The sequence below is a fragment of the Leopardus geoffroyi genome, chromosome A3, assembly GCF_018350155.1.
Source record: "Leopardus geoffroyi isolate Oge1 chromosome A3, O.geoffroyi_Oge1_pat1.0, whole genome shotgun sequence".
Taxonomy (NCBI): domain Eukaryota; kingdom Metazoa; phylum Chordata; class Mammalia; order Carnivora; family Felidae; genus Leopardus; species Leopardus geoffroyi.
Window position 1 is genome coordinate 103,930,473 of NC_059336.1, and position 22,848 is coordinate 103,953,320.

At 46.6% G+C, this 22,848-nt stretch overlaps 1 protein-coding gene across 12 annotated transcripts in view; it reads right to left on the reverse strand.

The window, feature by feature from the left end:
• BCL2L11 (BCL2 like 11) overlaps positions 1 to 22,848 on the reverse strand; it is a 49,683-nt gene that overhangs the window by 12,350 nt on the left and 14,485 nt on the right. For 6 of the 12 annotated variants that reach the window (XM_045446910.1, XM_045446906.1, XM_045446904.1 and 3 more), the window contains one exon: positions 4,885 to 4,994. The exons of 2 other annotated variants lie outside the window; for them this stretch is intronic. In XM_045446910.1, coding sequence (XP_045302866.1) covers positions 4,885 to 4,994 — 110 coding nt within the window. Of the gene's footprint in view, positions 1 to 1,575; positions 1,698 to 4,884; positions 4,995 to 14,092; positions 14,198 to 22,848 lie in introns of those variants that run through there. 4 more of the 12 variants (XR_006703639.1, XR_006703638.1, XR_006703637.1 and 1 more) reach the window with 3 other exon arrangements.

Below are 22,848 nucleotides of genomic sequence, written 5' to 3' on the forward strand. Positions count from 1 at the left end.
CTGACAACCTGAGTGCAAAGCACCGAGGAGGCCACGAGAGGTAAATGATCCCAGCTTTGGTAAAGGGGTGGGGGAGGCAGATGCTGGTTAAAAGACTGGTCTGATTACCCCAAGAGCACATGTGCGTATGTTCTGAAGGCCCAGCACATGCTCCACAGACTTGGACTGCGCCCTTAGCCCACGGCTAAGAGTCCCATCCGAGTGGACGCTGTCCCGAGAACCGGTGATGAGCACACGGCGCTCCACGCTGCCCCACGGCTACATGCAAGCCGCTCGCTCTCTCCGTGAAGCTCGAGACAGAGATCTAGCTTCTCCGAGACATCTTCCTCCCTACAGGCCCACTGCCACCCACACTCCCCAGCGTTCACCAAGAGCCCGGGCACGGGGAGCTGGGACAGTCAGGGCACCGTGTGGATGCAGGTCATCATTCAGCCTTCCAGGGGCTGCGTGACCTCCACGGGCCCCTGGGCTTTGTCCTGTAACACGCGTTATGTGCGCCTGCACTGCTGAGGCCCTTGTATGCTTGACGACAGGTGACAATGCACCAGCGGGCTGCTGCTGGCCAGATCTATCATAAGTTGAAGGATCCAAATAAGCGCGGAGAGTAATGCATAGTAACCTGTTGAACTAAAAGGGACCCGTGAATTTAGGTCCACGAACAAAACACACACACACACTCGGGAAGGGAACTTCTTCCTCCTCTACACACACTTTCCTTCCAGGGCAGATGGAGACACACGGACTGGAGAGTAGAAGATGCCACCTCTGACCAGAGTCAGCCTTGCCAACAACAGGACAAAGGGACTCCCTGTGCCTCCCAGTGCAAACTCTGGATGGAGGAGGCCACAGTGTCACTCCTGTAGTATTCCTGCCCGAAACACAAAACTCAAGTCTCATCGTGAGGGGAGATCAGACAAACTAGAGTCTCTATGAAGTGTCTTCCAAAGTGTCAGTGTCATGAAGACTGAGAGAGAATTGGTTCCAAGTCAATGGCATCAAAGCGATGAAGACAACTCAACGCAGGATTCTAAACCGGATCTTGGACCGGAAAAAAACCTCTTTTTTTGTCTTACTATAAAGACATTTTGGCACAACTGGTAACATTTGGATGAAGTCCACAGATTACATAACGGTACTGCAACATTGTTAATTTCCTGACTTTGAGAACTACACTGTGGTTATGTGAGAGGCGACTTTCATCAGTAGGAAATACACACGATGCACTGAAGAGTAAGAGGGCGTCACACCTGCCACTTACTCTCAAACCGGGCAGAAAACAGCGCGCACACGGGTAGAAAGAGGGAGAACATTAAAGCCAATGTGGCCACATGGGAACAGTGGGGAACTTAGGTGGCGGACGGAAGGGGGTTCTTCGTACCATTCTTGCAACTTTCACGTGAAGTCTGCAGTTATTTCAAAACAAAAAAGGCACAAAAATACACCAGACTTGGAGCAGTCAAACTGACCAGGCAGAGGGGGGGCACACAGGCCACTCTGCCCTGGCAGGGTCGTGCGGGGGCAGTGACATGGAGTCACAAGAGAGAAAGGGAACATGCACCGGGACTTTGCGCTCACCTGTGCCTCTCTCACCTCCTCCAAGGGTTCAGACTGCACAGCTCCGTGGCACAGGCTTCCCCACTGCCCTTAAGTGGACTGAACACATGACAACTACAGGACACCTTCCTCTATTGCTCTAACTGAAAAAACGGGAAAATATCCTGTCAGGCTTCGCAAGGCTCATGGCAGTAAAAGACCAACACTTTAGAAAAGGCACTGTAACAGTATTAAGCACATAAAGACACTACGTATTTAAAATGCTAACATCCATTAAAAAGCAACCGTCGTAAAGCAAGGCAACGGCGTGCACCACTCACCAAAGAAGTAACTCCTCCCAGCACCGCCCCCCCCCCCACCCCGTGAGCCAGCGGGTGACGTGAATGCATTACTTCCCGCTACAGCCTCCCATTTCCTCCCCAGATTCCCACCCCCACTATTCAACAACAGACCATCCATCAATGTGGCTGCAGGCTAGGGATTATTTTTAACCTAACAACTACCAAGACAGGCATCTGGAGCTTTGGGGGGGGGGGGGGGAGCGGTTAACCGTGTCACTATCCAGGGTCTGGTGTTTTGAACTGGTTCTTCATTTAAATCTGGAGAATGTATTTGCCTCTGTTTTAGAAAAATCAGGTTATAACCTACAGTCTGTCCCTATACCTCCCCCGATATCCCAGCCTACTTAGAAAGCTAGAGTCCCTTAAATGATCAGTGACTGCATTTTCCCAGTGGTTGACTTTTTTAAAGAGATGCAAAATAAGGTTCACAACCAGAAAACCATGTGATAGTGCAATGAAACTAACGGACATTTATTTCGCCAAAAGCACTGAGAGCAAGCAGGTTACATCTCATTGAATAAACAGAGATGGCCATCTTAAATATCCTCTGAAACACTGGACTGTGACAGAACCTGGGAGAAAAGGAGGAGAGGAAGGATATAACCTGCTAGACACCATTCCCTCACCTCCAAGGGACAGGCAAGGTGATGGCAACAACACAACAGCCTCTGACCCAAATGCACGTGACTTGGGACTATCCACCTCGAAGGCCTATGTGAGGATGGCCGTAGGCTTGGCTGTGCGCCAACCCTCATGCCACACTTGGCCCGTGTCTTAGCGCTGACCACACAGGCCACCACAGTGTGCATGATGCACCAACCAGGTCCACCTGGGGGACGCCTTATAGAGTCACTGATATTCCGTGTAAGTTTAAAGAGAAACTTGCACACAATATCCTTATAAGACACCTGGCTCTGTGGCCAAAGGCTCTGATCCAGTCCCTGAGAACGGAGCTGTGTGGGCTCATGTTGGTGTCCAGAGCTTCTGGACTCTGAAGGCAACAGAGCCCAATGGCCTCATGTCTCTTGGGCAGCCCCAACAAGTCAGATCTGGCCTAAGGACATCTATAAACCCCTTCAAGATGGGGGAAGAAGGCAGGCCCAGCATAGTGGTCACTTCGCTGCTTAGGCTAACCCAAGAGGCCCCTAAACCATCTTTTCCCGCTGAATTATGGACATGTCCCCCAGAATCAGCCTGCCCTCTTCAATCGCGGTCAGCCTCCCCACCCCAACGCGAGGTCCTCATCGTGAATGCACTGGGGTCCTGATTCTGCCCAATCCCTCCTGGTCCACCGGGAGGGCCGAGTCCAGTCACACACAGGAACACCAAAATGCCTTAGGGGAAACCAAGGCAAAGGAGCTGGGGGTGCTGGGAGGAGGAGAATAATTTTAGTGGCAAATTACAAACCAGTCAACCTTGCAAAAACAATGACCACTTCAGAGCTAGGCTGTGAAGGAATTTATACGCTGTAACCATCAGATGTAGGATGCTCGGTACTCTTGCCAGCTAAAGACAGCCACGTAAGAAACTCCTGAACTCATTCATCAGTGTGACTTTTCTCATTTAATAAGAGAATCATACTAAAGCACATTCCCCATCAAACACAACCACACACACCCACAGGAATGTATGAAGGGGATCCAGTGTAAGTTTTCAGAGCATCCCTGGCTTCCGTACCAATGACTCTATACTGAAGAAATTAATGAAAGACCCTCTGAAAATAGGAGGATGTCTCCATGTGTCTAAAAAAAGTTTGAAAAGCATCGTATGGACAGGAAAACAAGAATGACTAAAAGCAATTAACAGGTAACATCCACTTACTTAGCAACAGCTAGCTACCAAAGAGGCCAACGATGAAAGAGGGACAGAAGTACTGGGGTATTCTAAGCATGACCTCTCCTTCCAGAAAAAAAGATAGGAAAAAAAAAATCTTGAAGAGATACTTCTATGAAGTATAACGTTCAGAAGCCATAATATTCAGAAAGAAAGAAAGAAAGAAAAAAAAAAAAAAGGAGCCGGAAGACAAGACACCGTAAGAAAGGACAGTAATATCAATTATAACATTTTCTACAAAGTAAGATGTGTCTTCTTTTTAGATAGATCCACAGAAATATCTTCATACTTGGTTGTTTGAAAGAAATGTCAACAAGCCAAAATTTCATTATAGGACACATCTGCTCGTGTACCCTGTGCAGAAGTACTCGCCTACACTCCTAACAGCCCTAACTCCCGGAGTGAAAGCTTACTTACGCATTTTAAAATGTCGTCCATGGGCTAAAGGTGTCCAAATGGTAATATCTGTTGCCACTGGGCAAAACAAACAAAACGTACACTGTGTCTACAGAAGAAGATGTAGGGAAGTTCTGTTTTGTTTTGTTTTTTAATCCACAGCACACCTCAGAGTTTCAGTGGCAGTCAATTCAAGGTATAAAATGGTTAGACCCCAGATCACAGACCACTGACTGATGGCCTCCTAATACATTTCTGTAAATGGACACTCGAAGATAGCAATGCGGACTGAAAGGGCAATGGTTGTCCTGCTCTGACTGTCACATTACAGGGGTGACATTATATGACTCTCGCTGGCATCATTCCTTTTGGCTGAGTCAAGATGCAAGTTCTCCTACTTTTTTAACTTTGACCCAAACGACCCAGAGGGAATGAAGAAACACTCTATACAGATTGGAAACCATATTGCTATTTATGTGGGAATATTTCAAAGCCTATTGAGAATTCCTTTGTTAGCACGGATGTGTTAAAGTCTGTGCTCATGAAATCCCTTTGCCACTTTGTACTGTATTTCATTACCATCACTTAAAAAATTCATCCATAAAACGTTTTAAAATGGGAAACGGGAAAGGAGAAACCCTGGTAGGTAAGACATAAGTGATACCTCACATTTCCAGAATAAGTACAGACTGGTCGTCTTAAAAAAAACTTGTGGGGAGGGGGAGGGTGTAGGGAGAAGGGGTAAATAAAACATCATTACCCTCCTTGGGTAATATGCATTAAATTCGTCTCCGATACGCCGCAACTCTTGTGCAATCCATATCTCCGGGCGCATATCTGCGGGTACAGCCTGAGGCTGCCTCATGGAAGCTGCATCAGAACAAACAGAACAAAAATCACATGGTTTTCCATAAATCAGTTAGCAAGTTCCAAAGGCAACTTTCTAGAAGCAAGCCCATCTCACACACTCTGTTTTGTTTTGTTTTGTTTTGGGAATCTCCCTAACTTCCAGGACTATGCACTAGATTATGGCAGTAAGGTCTGTCACATAAACTTGGTTACGAAGAATAACGGACAAAGAACAACTTACTTTTTTAAAACTGGAGACTCAGAACTGCAAAATTAAAAAAATATCCTGGCCAATTAATTACATGCTCCCATTTCAAGAAGATACACTAACACAAAAATGGTACAATAAATATCACCAAAAAAAAAAAAAAAAATCATACTTGAAACACAGAACATAAAAATTTAGGCTGTCAGTAAATACTTTGATCTTACACAAGGTAGAATTCCTAGGGAAATTTCAAACATCACGTAGAGATACGAAATAAAATGGTTGTCCTATTTAAAGCAAAATATGGGAAGACCTGAGAAATAGCAGGCTACCTACCTGAATGAGCTCGTTTCTACAGAAGGAGGTGACAAGGAGGTGATGAGACAGCCTTTGTAAATACTAGCATGTGGTCAAATTAAAGCATAAATACGTGTTTTGTCTCAATATTAACGCAGCCAGTAAAGGTGGATTCAAGTCTGCAAACACCACATGGGGAGAGGAAACGTTTTGGGTGAAGGAGCAAAGGCATTTTTGAAAGAAGAAAAAAGAGGGACTTGGCCTCTTCATCAAGTTGTCACTAACATTCACACCCAGTCCACCCAACTGTTAATGAAACCATTTGAAGCCATGAAGGGGAGCGAAAATGGGAGTCATCAAAAGATCCCACCATGCACCAGGAAGATGGCATTCTCCATACTCAGAAAAGACCGGGTTCAGTGATGCAACTGGGGAAAAGACACGAGGCTCTTGGGTTTGTGACTTAACTTACTGAGAAAATAGGCACACTACTCACAATCTAACACGAATGTTAGTCCTAACCATGGCAAAATATTCAAAAGCCTGCAATAATCAGATTTTGCAATGCCATACGTATGGCTTTCTGTGTTGTGTTTCTGTAAAAATATGTTACATTCTGGGTTTCTGAATTTTACCATTTTAAGTAAAAGTGATGGGCATTCATAGGTCTGTAAAAGCACTGAAAAGTGCACTCTGAAAAAATGTAAAAAACTGAATTTTTACCAAGTCTTCTCAAAACTTTTGTCCCATCTTCTGTGTCCCCCCCAACCCCCACCCAAATGCAACAATGACCTCACAAAGAGTGAGTGCCTGAGAAGCTGGGCACTAGGGTGTGTGTGTGTGTGTGTGTGTGTGTGTGTGTGTGTCTGAAGAAGAGCACAGAATTATCTGTGCTCTGTGAATAAACCAAGGGAAGTCTCCTAAAGAAAGCCCTAGGGGCAAACACGAAGGCTGACCACAGAGAAACTTTTAGGAGAAGTCAGGCATGTCCCCTGAATACACCTGCAACCACATTAAAAACTACTTTGGCTGTATCTTTGCCACACAAATATTTTTATCATTACTCTGTAAAAGCCTATTAAAATTAAGTTTCATTTAAATGGCTTAAAACTGGCAAAACCCAAAATTTCAGGGTGGATGTAATGCCAGGTGGTAATGTAACAGTCTACTCCCTTTTGGGGGGTTTATAACACTTTAAGGATTTTACTCTATCAGAGGTACCCGATCGTTACTATTCTTTTCATACTGTCAGCAATCAAGTATTTTTTCCCCTAACTTCAGAAGCTGTTAAAAAGGTCAACTCACCCCCGAGGGAAAGGAAATCTCTTTTCTTCGAGTGCCGACTACACACCAGAGCCTGCAATGTTTCATGTGAGCTGTGTCATGCAATCCTCTTACCCGGCCCTACAGGGGGAGACACCTGCCCCCATACACAGGCGACCAGACCAGCAAGCAAGACGCCTCATGGCCACTTAACAGCTACCACCCCACCCCTCCTCTGGGCTTCAAAGCCCCACTTATTTCTTACTGTACAAGCCTCTCTTTACGAGAGTAATCTGCTTGCAGGGGCACCTGTCTATGGCTCAGTCAGTGGAGCATGTGAGTCTCGATCTGGGGGTTGTGAGTTCGAGCCCCATGCTGGGTGTAGAGTTTGCTTAAAAATAAAATTAAGAGTTCAAAAAAGGGTAATCTGCTTTCAAACCTAGAGTCAGAAGTGAAGAAAATACCAATTATCCAAAAAAAAAAAAAAAAAAAAGTGTGAAATATAGGTTATATGTCTTATAAAGATAATAGGTCAAAACTGTTGGCGAGTTACCCAGTGTTTAATAAATCAAGCTGTTCACGAATATACCCAACAAATACGAATGCCCGTATGCTAGGCACCATTCTCGGAGGTGCTCTGGGTACAGCAACCAAACAGGCCAACCCTTGCTCCTGTGGAATTTACATTTTTGTGGATTAAATTTCAACATTTATTATTTCTTTTAATGTTTATTTTCAGAGAGAGAGAGATAGAGAGGAGAGAGGAGAGAGGAGAGAGGAGAGAGGAGAGAGAGAGAGAGAGAAAGTGCGTGAGCTGGGAAGGGGCAGAGAGGGGAGAGACAGAATCCCAAGCAGGCTCCGTGCTGCCAGCACAGAGCCCCATGTGGGGCTCAATCCCATGAACCATGAGGTTAAGACCTGAGCTGTGATCAAGAGCTGGACGCTTAACCAACTAAGCCACCCAGGCACTCCTCCATTTCAGCATTTAAATGTTAAGTTTCTCTGGACACAGACACTTTTAAGTAAACTTTATACTTATTACAACATGAAACAGAAGTAACTCTCCTGGTTAATTTCCCCCAACCGAAGATGAAACCTACTGCATTCTATTTAACGCCCTTACTACCTGTGTGGTTTAGAAGGTTCTGCCTGGCTGATGCTTGGGCTGGCGACCATCAAAGGAGCCAATTTGTGTCAGAAGTCGTCTTATCATCAAACTAGCACCTAGCCAGCAGCAAAGAAAGAAATCTGGAACCTTGGTGGCCAAGTCTAACTTGTTCACCTTAGAGATAATTGCTCTGTTATGTTTTGGGGAAGGAAGCAAAGAAGGTAAGTAGATGTTTCTTCTATGGAAAAGAAAATTTCGGTAGCTCAGATAAACGTATAAACACAAACATACCCTCGAGGTGTGTGGCAATGAGATACAGAAGGTAGGTGTGTCTATGGGAGGCCCTGGAGGCCACAGCCCTTACAGGTTCTCTACACAACTCTGGTGCAGACGCTCCACAGACTAGACCCTGAGAAAACTGAGCAACGGGTAAGAAACCACAGGGAGGTCCTGGAGGCAGAAGTAACCAAAGATTATGGATTAGACCAGGGTAAGCATGCACTAACTGGCCAGAACAACAGATTAGTAAGAGAGCTATCTAACTGTAGTTAGGTGTATTTTTTTTTTTTTTTAACATTTATTTATTTTTGAGAAAGCAGGAGTCAGGGAGGAACAGAGGGAGAGGGAGACACAGAATCCGAAGCAGGCTCCAGGCTCCGAGCTGTCAGCACAGAGCCCAACTAAGCCACTCAGGTGCCCCATGTGTATTTTTTTTTAAGTTGACTTAGAACAGTAACAATAGGGTATAATTCAATAATAGCAATATAATTTAACTTTTGCCAAGGAGACTGATCTGCCTGGGCTACTCTAACACAGCCTGTGTCACCATTTGGCTTTTAAAAAAAACTGGCAGTGTTTGTTTTTGTTCCTTGCATCTATAAATCTAAAATTAATGACCATCACTCGTCCTGCAATAAAACCTACCTAACATGTACACAGAATAGACCGTTACTATACTAAGATTATTTAAGACAGAAATCCTATTTTGAATATTTTAAAAGGCACTGTATTCCTGTATTTTAAAAGGGTAGTCTTTTTCAAAAAATTTTTATTAATTAATTCATTTATTTAAAGAGAGCCAGAACATGCACATGCTCATATAGGGGAGGGGCAAAGAGGGAAGGAGAGAGAAATTCCCAAGCAGGTTCTGCACTGTCCACAAGGAGCTCCACGCGGGGCTCGAACTCACAGAACAGTGAGATCGCGACCTGAGCTGAAATGAAGAGCCGGACACTTAACCGACCGAACCACCCAGGTGCCCCTAAAAGGGTAGTCTTAATCTCAGTTAACAGAGTACAGTTTTCCAATATAAATTTCAAAGATTATTTTTGAAGTGACAAAAATATCTTCTTTTTTTGGGGGGGGGGGCGGTGGAAGAAGCTTTTCTTAATTTCATCACTAGTTTAATCTTAGTGACTGTCATGATTGGTCTCCTGTCACACAAGAACCCACCAGAACGAAAGAATGGGGTCTGGCTGACCCCAGAGCATTGGTTTGTTAGCCCCACGGCAGTGCTGGTCAGAGCTCAAATTATTTTGCTGAATTCTGTGCTACCGTCCCCCTGAGTATGAACCACCACAATGAAGAGATCCACAGTATGGTCTTCCAAAGATGCCCCTGGAGCAGGTGGGGCTTGGGGGCAGGGAGTAACTCAGAAAACATGCTGCTCAACCCCCACTCTCCTAATCCTATCCAGGTACTGATCTGACTATTCCCATTATAGTAAGATAGTCTGCCTATGAAAAAGATGACTTACATTTACATTTCTAGTCTATAGTATCGAGGATAAATATTTTACTTTCCCATGTGCGTCGTGCTTCGCAACTATAAATGTTGATAGCTGATCGATAAAATGGGTCTTTATTTGAAACAAAAACTCTTAGTACTAGTTAAGAAGATAAAAATTTTAACTTCTAGGGCAATTGTATATGAACATAAAAAATTCTCCAAAGGGGAAATTCTGGTGAGGTGTATTTTTTTTTTTTTAAACAATGTTTTAAATGTTTATTTTTGACAGAGAGAGAGAGAGAGACAGACAGAGCATGAGTGGGGGGAGGGGCAGAGAGAGAGGGAGACACAGAATCCGAAGCAGGCTCCAGGCTCCGAGTGGTCAGCACGGAGCCCGATGCGGGGCTCGAACTCACAAACCGTGAGATCATGACCTGGGCCGAAGTCGGACGCTCAACCGACTGAGCCATACAGGCGCCCCTGGTGAGGTGTATTTTTGCCCACAGAAAATGTAGTTTCAGCATTTAAGAAATCATTTCACTCCATAAGCCTGGCACTAATTTAGGGGGGAAAAAAGCAGAATACAGTATGCACCGGATCTTAATGTAAAGCCACCCCACAGCTGTTACCTAAAGCCCATGAAAAGCCAGCTCAAATCCTACAAGCACCAGACTGAGCTGGGGGGGAACCTGCTAGGTCCAGATTTTCTAACCAAAGCCACTAATCAAAAATAATGCAGTTGTGTCACACACAAGCCATTCTGTCAAAAGTATGAGAGGTTAGCTGAGTTTTCATCGAAACTCTTAGAAATTATTTTTTGCAATCCAGAATTTCCTGGTAACATCACTTCCTACAGAAAAAATGCTGAGGTGGTATTAATTCATTTTTCTATACCAGTGTGGGGACAGTGGGGTGGGGTGGGATGGGAAGGAGGACATGTTTTAATGTCAAAGAACTTTGTGTTGCGAAAAGACGGGTGTTACTTCGTTAACAGACTGTTCCCGTTCAGTTACAGAACATTTTCCAACCCATATGGTAATTTCAAGTTCAGCAATTGAAAAAATTGATGTCGTGGTTAAGTGGCTGATAGTGAAATCAGGCTGGGGTTTTCGGAAAGGGCTTTCTGTAGCACCACCAGCTAGGCTGGGAAAATGAAAAAAAAAAAAAAAAAAAAAAAAAAGGAAAAAGAAAAGAAAACGATTGTCAATTCATAATGCGCGCAGCACCAGCCCAACCACACCTCCTGAATTTTCCTGAACACCCAAGTGCCTCCACCCCGCTTATCAATGGCAGGTGCTCAAAGGAACAGTGACCCCATCACAAGGCCATTGTTGCTCTTTCTACACCCAGCTGACTTCCTCTGTGAGGGTGGAACTGAGAAGTCCCGCTGAGTGGGGCACACACGCGTGCCGTCCACCACGTATATCATGTGCGTCTCTACCGCGTGTGCCATAAAACACAGCATACACGTGCGCGCACGTGACCGCGGCCTCCTGCCCAGGGGCAGGACTGGTCCGGGTCCCACTTCTGAGAGGCAGTCGCTGTTTTAGTTCCCGGCGTGTCGCTACTGGCTTTTCAAGTGTGGAACCAGAATTAAAATTCATGGCAACACTTCACACTATCCTGTCTTCAGATGTCCAGTAACCCACAAATACTTAGGCAGAATCAAGATGAGCCTTTAAAGTAGTCAGCGTGAATTAAGCACTGAGTGTGTATTCAACTCACTGCTGAGAAAGGATTTCTCAGTCTCTAAAGGGATGGATATGGAACGGATGACTTTGAGGAAATGATCACTTTAAACACAACAGGTCACACTTAAGCGCACGTTTTGCCCAGCACTTACCGGGGACCGTGGGGCCCTTCCTCTAGACACCTCAGGGTCATCCATCTTTATTTATTTCCCCAAGGAGAGTCTAATTTAACCAAAGCCATAAAGGACCCCCTAAAGGACCATTCCTCTGTAGGCACTGAAACCAGTGCCAAACATCCAGTGATGTCCACGGGAAGCCCTGCCTTTGCAGGTGGCCACCCTGAAGCTCAACATTCATTTTGGGGAAATAAAAATCCTGGGATGTTAATTCAACCCAACAGTCTCTTTATTTAAACGGGTATCTTCAGAAATATCAAGGCACAGTGATCCACAGCTTACAAGAGGAAAAAAGGAAAACGGCCTGCCAGCCTGCTAAGAGTTCCTTAGGAAACCCACCCGGGTGATCAGGCTGTCCCACCTGCCCCAGGATTCCCAGGTGGCCACAGGGGAAAAGACAACTACCACTCTAGTAAGTTTTGCTGCAGAAAATGCTATCAGAATCGCCTTCAGAAACTGATGATTCTCGGAAACTGAGCTAGAGACCAATTTCACCACGTGCACACGCACATGGGCCTGTTTCTCTCTTGCATCGCTTTATTTGTTGGTAAACTTGCATCAATTCCACTGAGCCACCGGAGAATAATGAGAGCAATTAGAAATGGAACACAGTGATCATAGTTAGCATCAGTGCTCAGAAAGTTCCTCCATCTGTTCTCCCCTGGTACACATCGGTGTCGAGCCTGGGCGGTCGCATGAACTCAAGACAGAGCTTTACAAACAGCTGCTGGGATATACCACCGCAAGTAATGAAGTTCATAGAGGAAGCCAGTGTTTTATACCCACTCCTTTCAGTGGGTGGTGCCCACGCTTTTACGTGGCCTTGAGTAAGAAAGTCAAAACAAGCTGCTTTGATCCATTTCCAGTCTGACCATTCGGAAACTGCCAGTAAACCAAGGCTGCGTCATTGGACAGAAGTCTGGAAACCGGCATTCATAATCTTTCCCTGTCTACCATTAGGCTTCAGCCAATGAAGTTTGAATCTAAGGCATTAAGACCGATGTGTGTTGTGCCTTTTCACTCATTTACTATGCAACATCAGGAGACCCAGTTCCCCAGCTCACCTGAGCTACACCCCCCTGCCCCGCCCACCATATTTACATCTTTACTAGAAGCCAGTGATGTGCTGGGAGCAAACGCAGACAGAGTTCTCAGGTCTATGTCCGGGGTCATACCTGCTAGCTCTCAGCCACAGCAGAAGCCCAGCATCTCAGGCAGGTGGGATGCTGGGTACAGGGGCCGTCTGCGACACGATGCCAGGTCACCTGCCCTGTGTGCCCACTGCCTGGCAGAGGTGACATGCTTTGTCCCGAGGCAGTGCGGTCCTCACTGAAGGGCATTGGGCGCTACAAAGATTTTCCTTAGAGGGAGCTGAACCTTTCCACCCCTATTCTCAATCTAACGCGTCTCCTGGGCCTATAAAGATAATCTATAATCACTCTCAGTCGTCACCCCTCTTTTGAAGTCACCACATGCCCCAAACCTGGTCCTAAACCAGTTCCTTCCATGTGCCTTTTTTTTTTTTTTTTTAAGTTTATTTATTTCTTTTGAGAGAAAGAGCACATTCAGGGGAGGGGCAGAGAGAGGGAAGCCCAAGCAGGCTCCATACTGTCAGCGTGGAGCCCAACACGGGGCTCGAACTCACAAACCGTGAGACCATGACCTGAGCCGAAACCGAGTCAGAGGCTTAACCTACTGAGCCGCCCAGGCGCCCTCTTCCACGTGGCTCGGGAAGACCCACCGTGACCACCCTGGTCCCCTTGGTGCGCTCCTGAAACGTGCTGCCCTGAGCAGCGGGTGGTGGAGGACCGTACTAGGGATGATGACCAGGGGCAGACACAGGACACTGCTCTCTGCTTTCCCTCCACTGACCCTAGCCACACCAAGTCTCTGCACAGCTGCAGCTCTATTTCTATAGCTTAACTTTCTTTCAGAGGATTACAGAGGATTGGAGCGTGCCATCCTATTTTGAAAAACAAATAAAAATAACCCCCAAACTAAGTATAGTCAAACGGAGAGCAATTCTGAGCTTGCTTTAAGACAGAGACATAAACCCTATGTCCCTTCTACTGATAGTGTATGCAATTTCCTATCCAGTTTATCCCACCATTTACTCCATCACAACTATGAAGAAAAGGTGTTTTTCAGAGACCTTTTAAAAGGAATGTACAACTCCACACATTAATTCACTTAGGAAAAAAGTGTTAAAAACTTTTTTCAAGTTACTACATTTTGGTGCCATACATTAATTTGGTACTGTTCCTTAAGAAGGAAATGTTAAAAACAATTTGAAGTTACTACCTTTCGGTAACTTACATGTTATTCCTAGCCAAAAATCTCATCTCGGGGAGGAAATGAGAATTTAAACCACAAATATAAAAATTCCTGACTACAGAGTAAGTGTGGCTTCCTTTACGAAATTTAACACTGGCACCAGGAAACAGGTGACAAAAATCTCTTCTAATTCACATTAAGGCCTTAAAGTCACTGTATTTCATCTCAGTGATAGCGAACACCAAGACCTGGGGCAAAAACAGAGGCCTGAGAAGCGCCATGTTAAGCAGTTTTCATCAAAACACACAAAAGTCTATCAATCTCATTCACGCAGTTAGGATTTATCACAGCTATACACAAAGTGAAACACTAACCTGTTAGCAGAGATGTACGGGCAGTGGTGACACAGCAGAAGTCTGAGGCACCCTGAAAGCGTCTCACTTAACACAAATTCACGAAAGGGAGCCGCCTCTTTTCACCTTGCATCATAGGAGAAGAGAGACAAACTTTACACCTGAGTCCCAGGCCCTCTTTTGTGTAATCACAAAGATGTAATCGTTGAGCTTGGACATTTAATGGTTAAAAATCCGTCCTTAAAACCCAGATCTGTCACAGTCAGGCTGTCTGGCTCCTCCCTAGAACACTCACAAAGCTTGTGCGTCTTGACTGAGCACACACACACTGATGCTGAAGGCAGGGTATCTCACCTCTAAGGGACACAGGCGAACACAGGCCCCACAGCCTTGTGTAGGAAACACGGTAAGAAAGAGAAATGCTATGAGAATTTACTGCTGCATATAAAAGAATAATACTGGAAGGCCCAAGCCAGCAGAACACCAGAGTGGAACCGTGCATGGTGGATGAGGACGACGGTTTGAGCCTCAAGTTCCTTCCTCCACTGACCAGCCTGCACTAACGCTCAAGACACCATATAACTTGTGCACCACTGAGCAGTTGTGCTGAGGGAGAACCCCAGGCCTCGCCTGTAAACCATACAAATGTTACGGAAGTAAGTGTGCCGTGTCCTCCCACACGGGAAAATCACGGAAGCTAGTGTCACCAGTGGTGCAAGCCCAAGCCTAAGTTGTGTGCAATTCTGTGCCGAAAGACCATCAGGTCTGGTGGTTTTTGAAGATCTTATGTCTGTTCTGGTTCACACATTCTTCCTCTTCCTCCCCCGTACCTGTTACCCCTCGGCGGTGGACACGGCTGCTGGCCCAGCTCTGATGCTTGACGCGCTCATCAACGGGGCAAAACGGTTTGGCCACCCCTGTGCTTAGAAGCCCCCGTGCAATACAGATTCAACTGGGGTTGTTCTAATTCAGCATGAGCCCCGCCCTCAGCCCTCCGACCACTACTGAATGGCTATGACACCCTTCTACAGCAAGAGAGGACACTGGTGCCCAGCCAGGTTGTGGGACGAGGCCCAGGGGCTGTAATGGGTCAGTGGAGGGATCAAGACTGGACTGGGTCACCTTCTGTAACTTTCCACTCCCACACTTCATGACATACTATCAATAAAAAGAACTAGACAGAAAACAAAGCTGGTATATATAATATGCCGGGCTTTCCTCACAGAAAACACAGTTCTAAGCTTTAAATAAGCACAATGGGAAAACCCAAGTGAAAAAAAAGAGGGAGTCGTGGGCACTCATATATTATGCTTTAAATATTACTTGAATTCTCATTAAATCTACAAATATTTGGGCTCCTGCCATTATGCACCAAACTGTTTTCCTATGTTGATAACTTGTTTTAACTAGTTTAGTAGAATTTATGCTCAGGTATAGGTAAAACTGAAGTCTAAATTCAAATACATAACTAACATAACATATATCTAGAATTCATTTCTAGACTACTTTGTGTTGAGAAATTTCTCAAGAGATGCAAAAACAAACCAAAAAGAACCCAAGAAATCTGTTAGTCTGTCCTCTAACACACTTATTCCGTAGAAAAGTTAACTCTCAATAAACTAAGGTTGACAAACTCAACTCATCTCATACACTTTCACAGACACACATCCATCGGTAAGAAAAAAGTAGGTCCTTTCTGCTGAAACCAGCTTTTTAAAAAAAGTCTCAAATTACTCATTAAATCCACAAATTGGTTATATTAAAACACTTCAGTAGGGGCGCGTGGGTGGCTCAGTCAGTAAAGTATCCGACTTCAGCTCAGGTCATGATCTCATCTCACAGTTTGTGATTTGAGCCCCAGTCGGGCTCTGTGCTGACAGCTCGGAGCCTGGAGCCTGCTTCAGATTGTGTCTCCCTCACTCTCTGCCCCTCCCCAGCTTGTGCGCGCTCTCTCTCTCTCTCTCTCTCTCTCTCTCTCTCTCAAAAATAAATAAATAAATAAACAACAAACAAAAAAACACTTCAGTAAATGGAATAGGAAGAATGCTCTGGTCCAGGAACGGGACATGTTTAAGGGGAAAAAGAAAGTTCGCAGAGCAACTCATATAGTGGAGAATCATCATGTTGAACCTGTTTCAATTTGAACACATACACCCTTCTCAGAGTGAAATGACTGATTCCGTTTTTTAAAAGATTTTAGCCTGAGGGGCACCTGGGAGGTTCAGTCGGTTAAGTGCCCCGACTCTTGATCTCGGCTCCGTTCACGATCTCGAAGTTTGCGGGATCAAGTCCCACACTGGGCTCTGCGCCGACCGTGCGGAGCCTGCCTGGGATTCTCTCTCCTCTCCTCCCTCTGCCCCTCCCCTGCTCGCTCATGCTTTCTCAAAAATAAACAAACATTAAAAAAATTTCTAGCTCTAAAGCCATCTTCACTCCTAAAGAAGGTCAACAAAGCCTAAATTAAAGCAAGCATCATGCACGGGGCAGAGAGTAAGTTATGAGTGCCAAATGCCCGAGTTCCCACATCCAACACTAGATGTGCCCTCAAACCCATTTCCAAATCCTGGGAGCTCTGTTTCTGAACAGGACAGATAATCCTGGTCTCAGGGTTGGAGACACAACCCATGCCATCAACTGGCCTGTGTCCTCTTTGGGTGCAGACATTAGAGAGCAGGGGAGACAGGCTTAGGATGTTAACTCAAGCACGGACCCTGGTCTCACGCAGGCCCATGGGTACATGTGGCCCAGGAAGAACAGAAGACGACTGTCTGCAGGGGCTGGTTCTCTCCATCACTGGCTGAGATACAACTCTATTCACAAACCATGGGGATCTGCTTCAGGGTAGAGAACAGAGAAAATACCAAGTGAATTGGGGTTTCCCGGAAGACACTGGGATACCATACCCATTCTAAGCAAATACTTCAAACCCCAAAGGCACAGGCTCTTAACCGATGGAGCTTAAGCTCGCCCATCAGGGAAATGGTGTGTGCTCCAACTATTGGCATTGGTCACCTCATAGCTCGTGAAGACAAGTTCTCAAGAAGCTTTCGCGATTCATTCACTCAGAAATAAAACCCAAAATTTAACAGCCAAAGGAGCATAAATTCCCTCCAAGGGAGAAAGAAAAAGCGGTTTTACAACTTCTTAAATTCTATCCAGGCAACAAATATTTCTCATGTGAAACCAACAAGCACAATACCTCATTTTGAAAACGTTTGCTTAACTTCTGACTGCAGGAAAAAGTAGTTCAGCCTATGCCTTGTCTCAAGACGTTCTTTCTCCAAATACACTGAACTGAAGTCAAGTTTCTGCCAAGTGCAATGGGCCATCTCCCACAGGTGTACCTGATGCAGGCCCAGCTCAGACAGTGTGGTTTCCAGATGTCTCTCGACGGTCCAAGGATTTGCCAACCACGCCAAGGTTCTTTTCAGGGTGATGTGTGGGTCACGGGCAGGTTAGGGGTGATTCAGACCTCCCTTCCTCACCCCCACCAGGCAAGGTTCTAGAAAGGATCTTTTTTGCTTGTATGTTTGCTGTGGGACCTGAGGGACTTAGAATTACAGTAGCATTTCCAGATGAATTCACTTCCCTGTGAGTTTCCTACACTCCTCAAACAGCTTCTTTCTACAGAAAGTAGGAGAGAATACTCATGACCATCACACTTGCTGACCCACCATGGCTGCCACGGGTCGTTGAGGAGCAAGCAAAATTAGTGACTGGGTCCCATCGGATGCTTTCCGGTAGCTTATGTGGAAGCTTCCCACGACCCCCAGTGGTGAGCCCTTCTGTCTTCATTTGATCGATGAGAAAACAAGCACATCAGACAGAAAAACAGGTCTGCCAAGGTCCTCGGCGCGTCTGGGAACAGCTGGGGTTCCGTCTAGACCCTGCCCCAGCCTGACACACGGCCCTGCAGGTGACAGAGCAGTAGCCCGCCGGTGCTGAAGCAAGCTGTGACCCCTCTGGACAGAGACGTTCACAATAAAAATACTTTGCTAAATAAAAAGCCGACCCCAGAAGAGTCTATTGGGGGCTAATGTCCATGCGGATTACTTGCGGTGGTGGGCCACAAGCCTGATGTTACCCAGATGAAACCTTTACCAACATAAGGGGCATGGTACTTAATACTGAGTCGTACGGGAAGATGAATGTGTCACGGTGACAAGCTGCCGGGGATGCCAAAAATGAAGATTAAAATTAACACAAAATATAGCATACATATTGTTGATTTATTCTATAATTTTTTGTTTTTTACATTAATTGATTTTTGAGAGACAGAGACAGACAGTGTGTGAGTGGGGCAGGGGCAGAGAGAGAGGAGACACAGAATCTGAAACAGGCTGTCAGCACAGAGCCCGACGCAGGGCCTGAACCCACAAACCGTGAGATCACGACTTGAGCTGAAGTCGGACACTCAACCGACTGAGTCCCCCAGGCGCCCCGGATTTATTCTATTATAAATGCCAGTCGTGATTGTGCACGCTGTACAAAAAGGCACACAGATAAGACCACCGGACACTTGAACACAAAATATTTGCTTTTAGCATTTTGATATATTTTCCTTCGAATCTGTTACACTTATGAACTTCTTAAACTCCACTGTCTGTGCCTCCCACAAAACTCCTATGCTAAACCTAATCTCCAGCGTGATGGTATTAGGCGACGGGGCCTTTAGGGGGTGATTACGTCATGAGTGTGGAGCCTTTATGAATGGGACCAGTGCCTTTATCCGAGGTCAGGGAGCTGGCCTGCTCTCTCTCCATCACGTGAGGACACAAGGGAAGGTGGCTGTCTGTAAGTTTAGGAAGAGGGCCCTCCCCTAGAGCTTGAGCATGCTAGCACCCTAATCTCAGACTTCCAGCTTCTAGAAGTGTGAGATCAATGTTTCCTGGTTAAGCCACCTAGTTGGTGCTATTTTTGTTACAGCAGCAAAGACAGACTAAAACACTACGATGTCCTCAACAACTTTGTAACCGTTTTTAACTTAACTTTATGCCAGAAGCATCTGCCACGTCATTCTTCTTAATGTCGTTAGGATGACAGCACCACAGTCTGTCAGAAGGATGTGTAGTAGTTTAGAGATTTTCCCCAAACCATTAAGACAGTCAACAGTTTTTTTTTTGGCTGGGATAAATAATGTCAGGATGAACAACCCCCCCGTGCCCTCGGTACATGCATTTCGCCGAGTATTTCCTACAAAAGAAAGGAATGTCAGGCTCTCTGCTCTGTGCCTGCAGAGCAAGGTCTGAGGGTGGGTGGGCAGCAGGGTGCTTAGAGCCCGGAGCACAGCACGGGACCGAGTCCACAAGGTCTTACAGGACAGGTGTCTGGTCTGTGTCAACAGGACCTCCAGAGAGAAGGAAAGCAGTCTCGGGTCACATGCCCTACCACGGGTCCTGGCCATTGACCAAGCAGAACAACTAGAGGACACTGAGCAGATGAGAAAGCAGCTAGACGTTTTGTCACATAGGGAGTGTGTCGGAAGACGGAGGCTTCGTTCTCCACAGAAAGGAACGGAGACAACTGGATTCCGGCGTGGGACATGATGCGTGAGGCAGGGAGAGGTGGTGGTCCGTGGAGAGTCCCCTGCCCCAACACAGGCAGGGTGACCACAGACCAGGGGCACGAGGAGACCTGGGCACTGGGCAAGTGTTCGAATTCATTGGTTTAAAAATATGTCAGGAGGCAAGATATTAGACTGTCTAGCATTCAACTGGCAATTACACGCATTTCTTCAAATCTAATACCACAACACAAATCAATAGACTATTTATCTCTTTTTTCCTGCCTTATAGTCCAATCATGCAGGACTACAGGGCTAGACCTTCTCCAATAAGGAGTTCCCCTCTGGCATGCGGAATCTGACTTGAGTCACCCATTTGGTTTTCAGGCAGTACATTTGAGAGAAGCAAGGTGTAGGTACACCTTACAGGCTCACCACCAGGATCACACGCAAGGCAGTTATAGCTATAGGGACACTGTAGTTATTATCTGAAAACAATGGCTGGGACTATTGCCCAATCCCCTCTCAACTCTACTATTCCATAGGGTAAAAACAGAGGGTGTAAGAGGTGACGGCCAAAATTCCGAGTAGTACTTTGCAATCAGAACCAATCAATACCCATCATAAATATTTAGTTAAAAGAAGATAACAGGGGAGCCTGAGCGGCTCAGTTGGTTAAGTGGCCGACTTCAGCTCAGGTCATGGTCTCATGGTTCGTGGGTTTGAGCCCCACGTCAGGCGCAGGGCCAACAGCTCAGAGCCTGGAGCTGCTTTGCATTCTGTGTCTCCCTCTCTCTCTGCTCCTCTTCCACTTGTGCTCTGTCTCTCTCCCTTCTCTCTCTCAAAAATAAACACACATTAAAAAAAAAAAAAAGAGATTTCTAGTGCCACCAAGATAGGGTCGCCCCACCCATTGCCCCAAGTCCAACCTCGTGCTACTAAAAACCCTAGGGAGAACACAACAGACAAGAAAATGCTAGGGGCACCTGGGTGGCTCAGCCAGTTGAGCGTCTGACTCTTGCTTTCGGCTCAGGTCATGATCTCATGGTTCATGAGATCAAGCCCAAGTCAGGCCCTGTGCTGACAGTGTGGAGCCTGCTTCAGATTCTCTCCCTCTCTCTCTCTGCCCCCTCCTGTTTTTTCTCTCAAAATAAATAAATAAGCATTAATTTATTATTTTTTTTTTTTGAGAAAGAAAGTGAGCATGGATGTGAGGGGCAGAGAAAGAGGGGGAGAGAGAATCCAACATGGTGCTTGAACTCACAAACATGAGATCAAGACCTGAGCTGAAATTCAGAGTCGGACGCTTAACCGACTGAGCCACCTAGGCACCCCGAAACTTTTTTTTTAAATACTGAAAGGGGAAAGAAGAAGACAGGCTGCTTGGGGACCCCGGGCCTCCGGGAATGACATGGCAGAGAGGTCCCCAGCTTCCTCACCGTTTTCCATACATCCTGGACAGGGTGCCGCAGAGGGTCTCCAATGGTCACAGACACAAAGAGCTCCCGGGGAAGCGAGTTCTCCCCAGCTAAAGCACTGGGGAAAGGGTGGCCTTGCAACAGAAAACCCCTTGGCAACACCTGCCCTACCCCAGCTGACCACCACGTGCTGCAGTGTCGGCGTGGCCACGCCAGGGGTGGATCATCCACCCATCCCCTGCTCGGTGGGAGGTGTTCGTGCTCTGATCCCACCCCCAGCTTGTGTCAGCAGGCGAAAGGGGAGCTGAGCTGCCAACCTCTGCCTGGCACAAGCAGGCGGGGCCGATCCCGCTGCCCTGCCAGAGGGGTGCTGGACAAATCACGTGGGTAGCTCTCCCATCCCTGGCCAGTGGAAGCAGATCATTTTCACTCCCCTTCCAGGGTAGTGCTGGTGGGGCCCAGCAGAAAGCTGGCCCCCCACTAAGCAGCGAGGAGATGGCACGTGGCAGGTCAGTTGCCACTGCACGCACGCGCGCGTGCACACACAGACACGTGCACGCACGGGCACGTACCCTCTATCTGCAGGCCCAGTAACAAGCTGGGCCTTCACCTGCACCAAGCGTCAGTGAACAATGAGACAGAACAAGTCAGGGCAAGTCAGCACATCACTTCCCCCACCACTGGTTAGGGGAAGGCCCAGCGGGGAGCTGAGCAGGTACGAGACTGAATGAGGTGGTAGGAAACAGGGCTGGTGGCCCATAGGTTTTCCTCACCCTAGTCTTGGGAGTCTGTGAGACCCAGTGGGTCACTGGGCCTCCACTCTGCCCTGACATGAAGGAGAATGATCGGGAACTCACACCCAGCATCATGCAGGAAACAGGGTGGCGGGAGGCAGGGCTGGTATTCTACCCCTCACCTGCACTCTGGCGGCAACGAGGGGGCGAGAGGAGCTGAGCTTTAGTCTCCACCCTGCAGGAGTCGAGCTGGGAGTCAGCCCTCCACCACTTCCCCCTCCCAGGGGTCAGCAGGGGCTGCGGGGAACCAAGCATATACCCCCAAGTGAACTCCACGGAGCCACGCAATTTGGTGTACCACTTTTGCCGGGAAGTATCAGCAAGGCCAAAGAAGGATCTGAGCTTGCACCTCACCTGGTGGGAAGCAAGCAAAAATTTTAGAATTGAAAAATGCAACAAAGACGAGGGGAAAAAAGAAACCCCAAACTTCACTGGCTGGGCCAAGTATTAGACTGGGGAACAACAGGCCACAGAATCAGCGGACACCAGGCTAGGTCCACAGAATTTACTCGGTCCAAAAAGAGAACACAGAATGAAAACTAAGAGTCTCAGGGATCTGTGAGACCACCACGAAAATACACTTGTGTCATCAGAGTTCCAAAAGAGAGGAGGCACTGAGAAAATATTCAAAGACATAATGGCTGAAAACTTCCCCAGCTTGGCACAAAACCTACAACCACAAATGTAACCAACTGAGTGAACATCAAAAAGGATAAACCCAGAGAAATCTAAGACACATAATTAAACTTCTGGAAACGAAGAAACAAAAAACCCTCGGAAGCTGCCAGATGGAAAGGACTTGTTACTTCTAGGAGAGTATCTGAATGATGGCAGACTTCTCATCTGAAACAATGAAAGCCAGAAGGAAGGGGCAAGTCTTTTAAGTTCAGGAAAAAAAAACAAAACAAACCAACCAACCACCGCCATGGACTGTGAATTCTATAGCCACTGAAAATAGCCTTCTGGAATGAAGGGAAAACTCAGACTCTCTCAAACGCAGGACTGAAGGATTGTTGCTAGCAGGCCTACTGTTAAGAAATGACTAAACACTGGGGCGCCTGG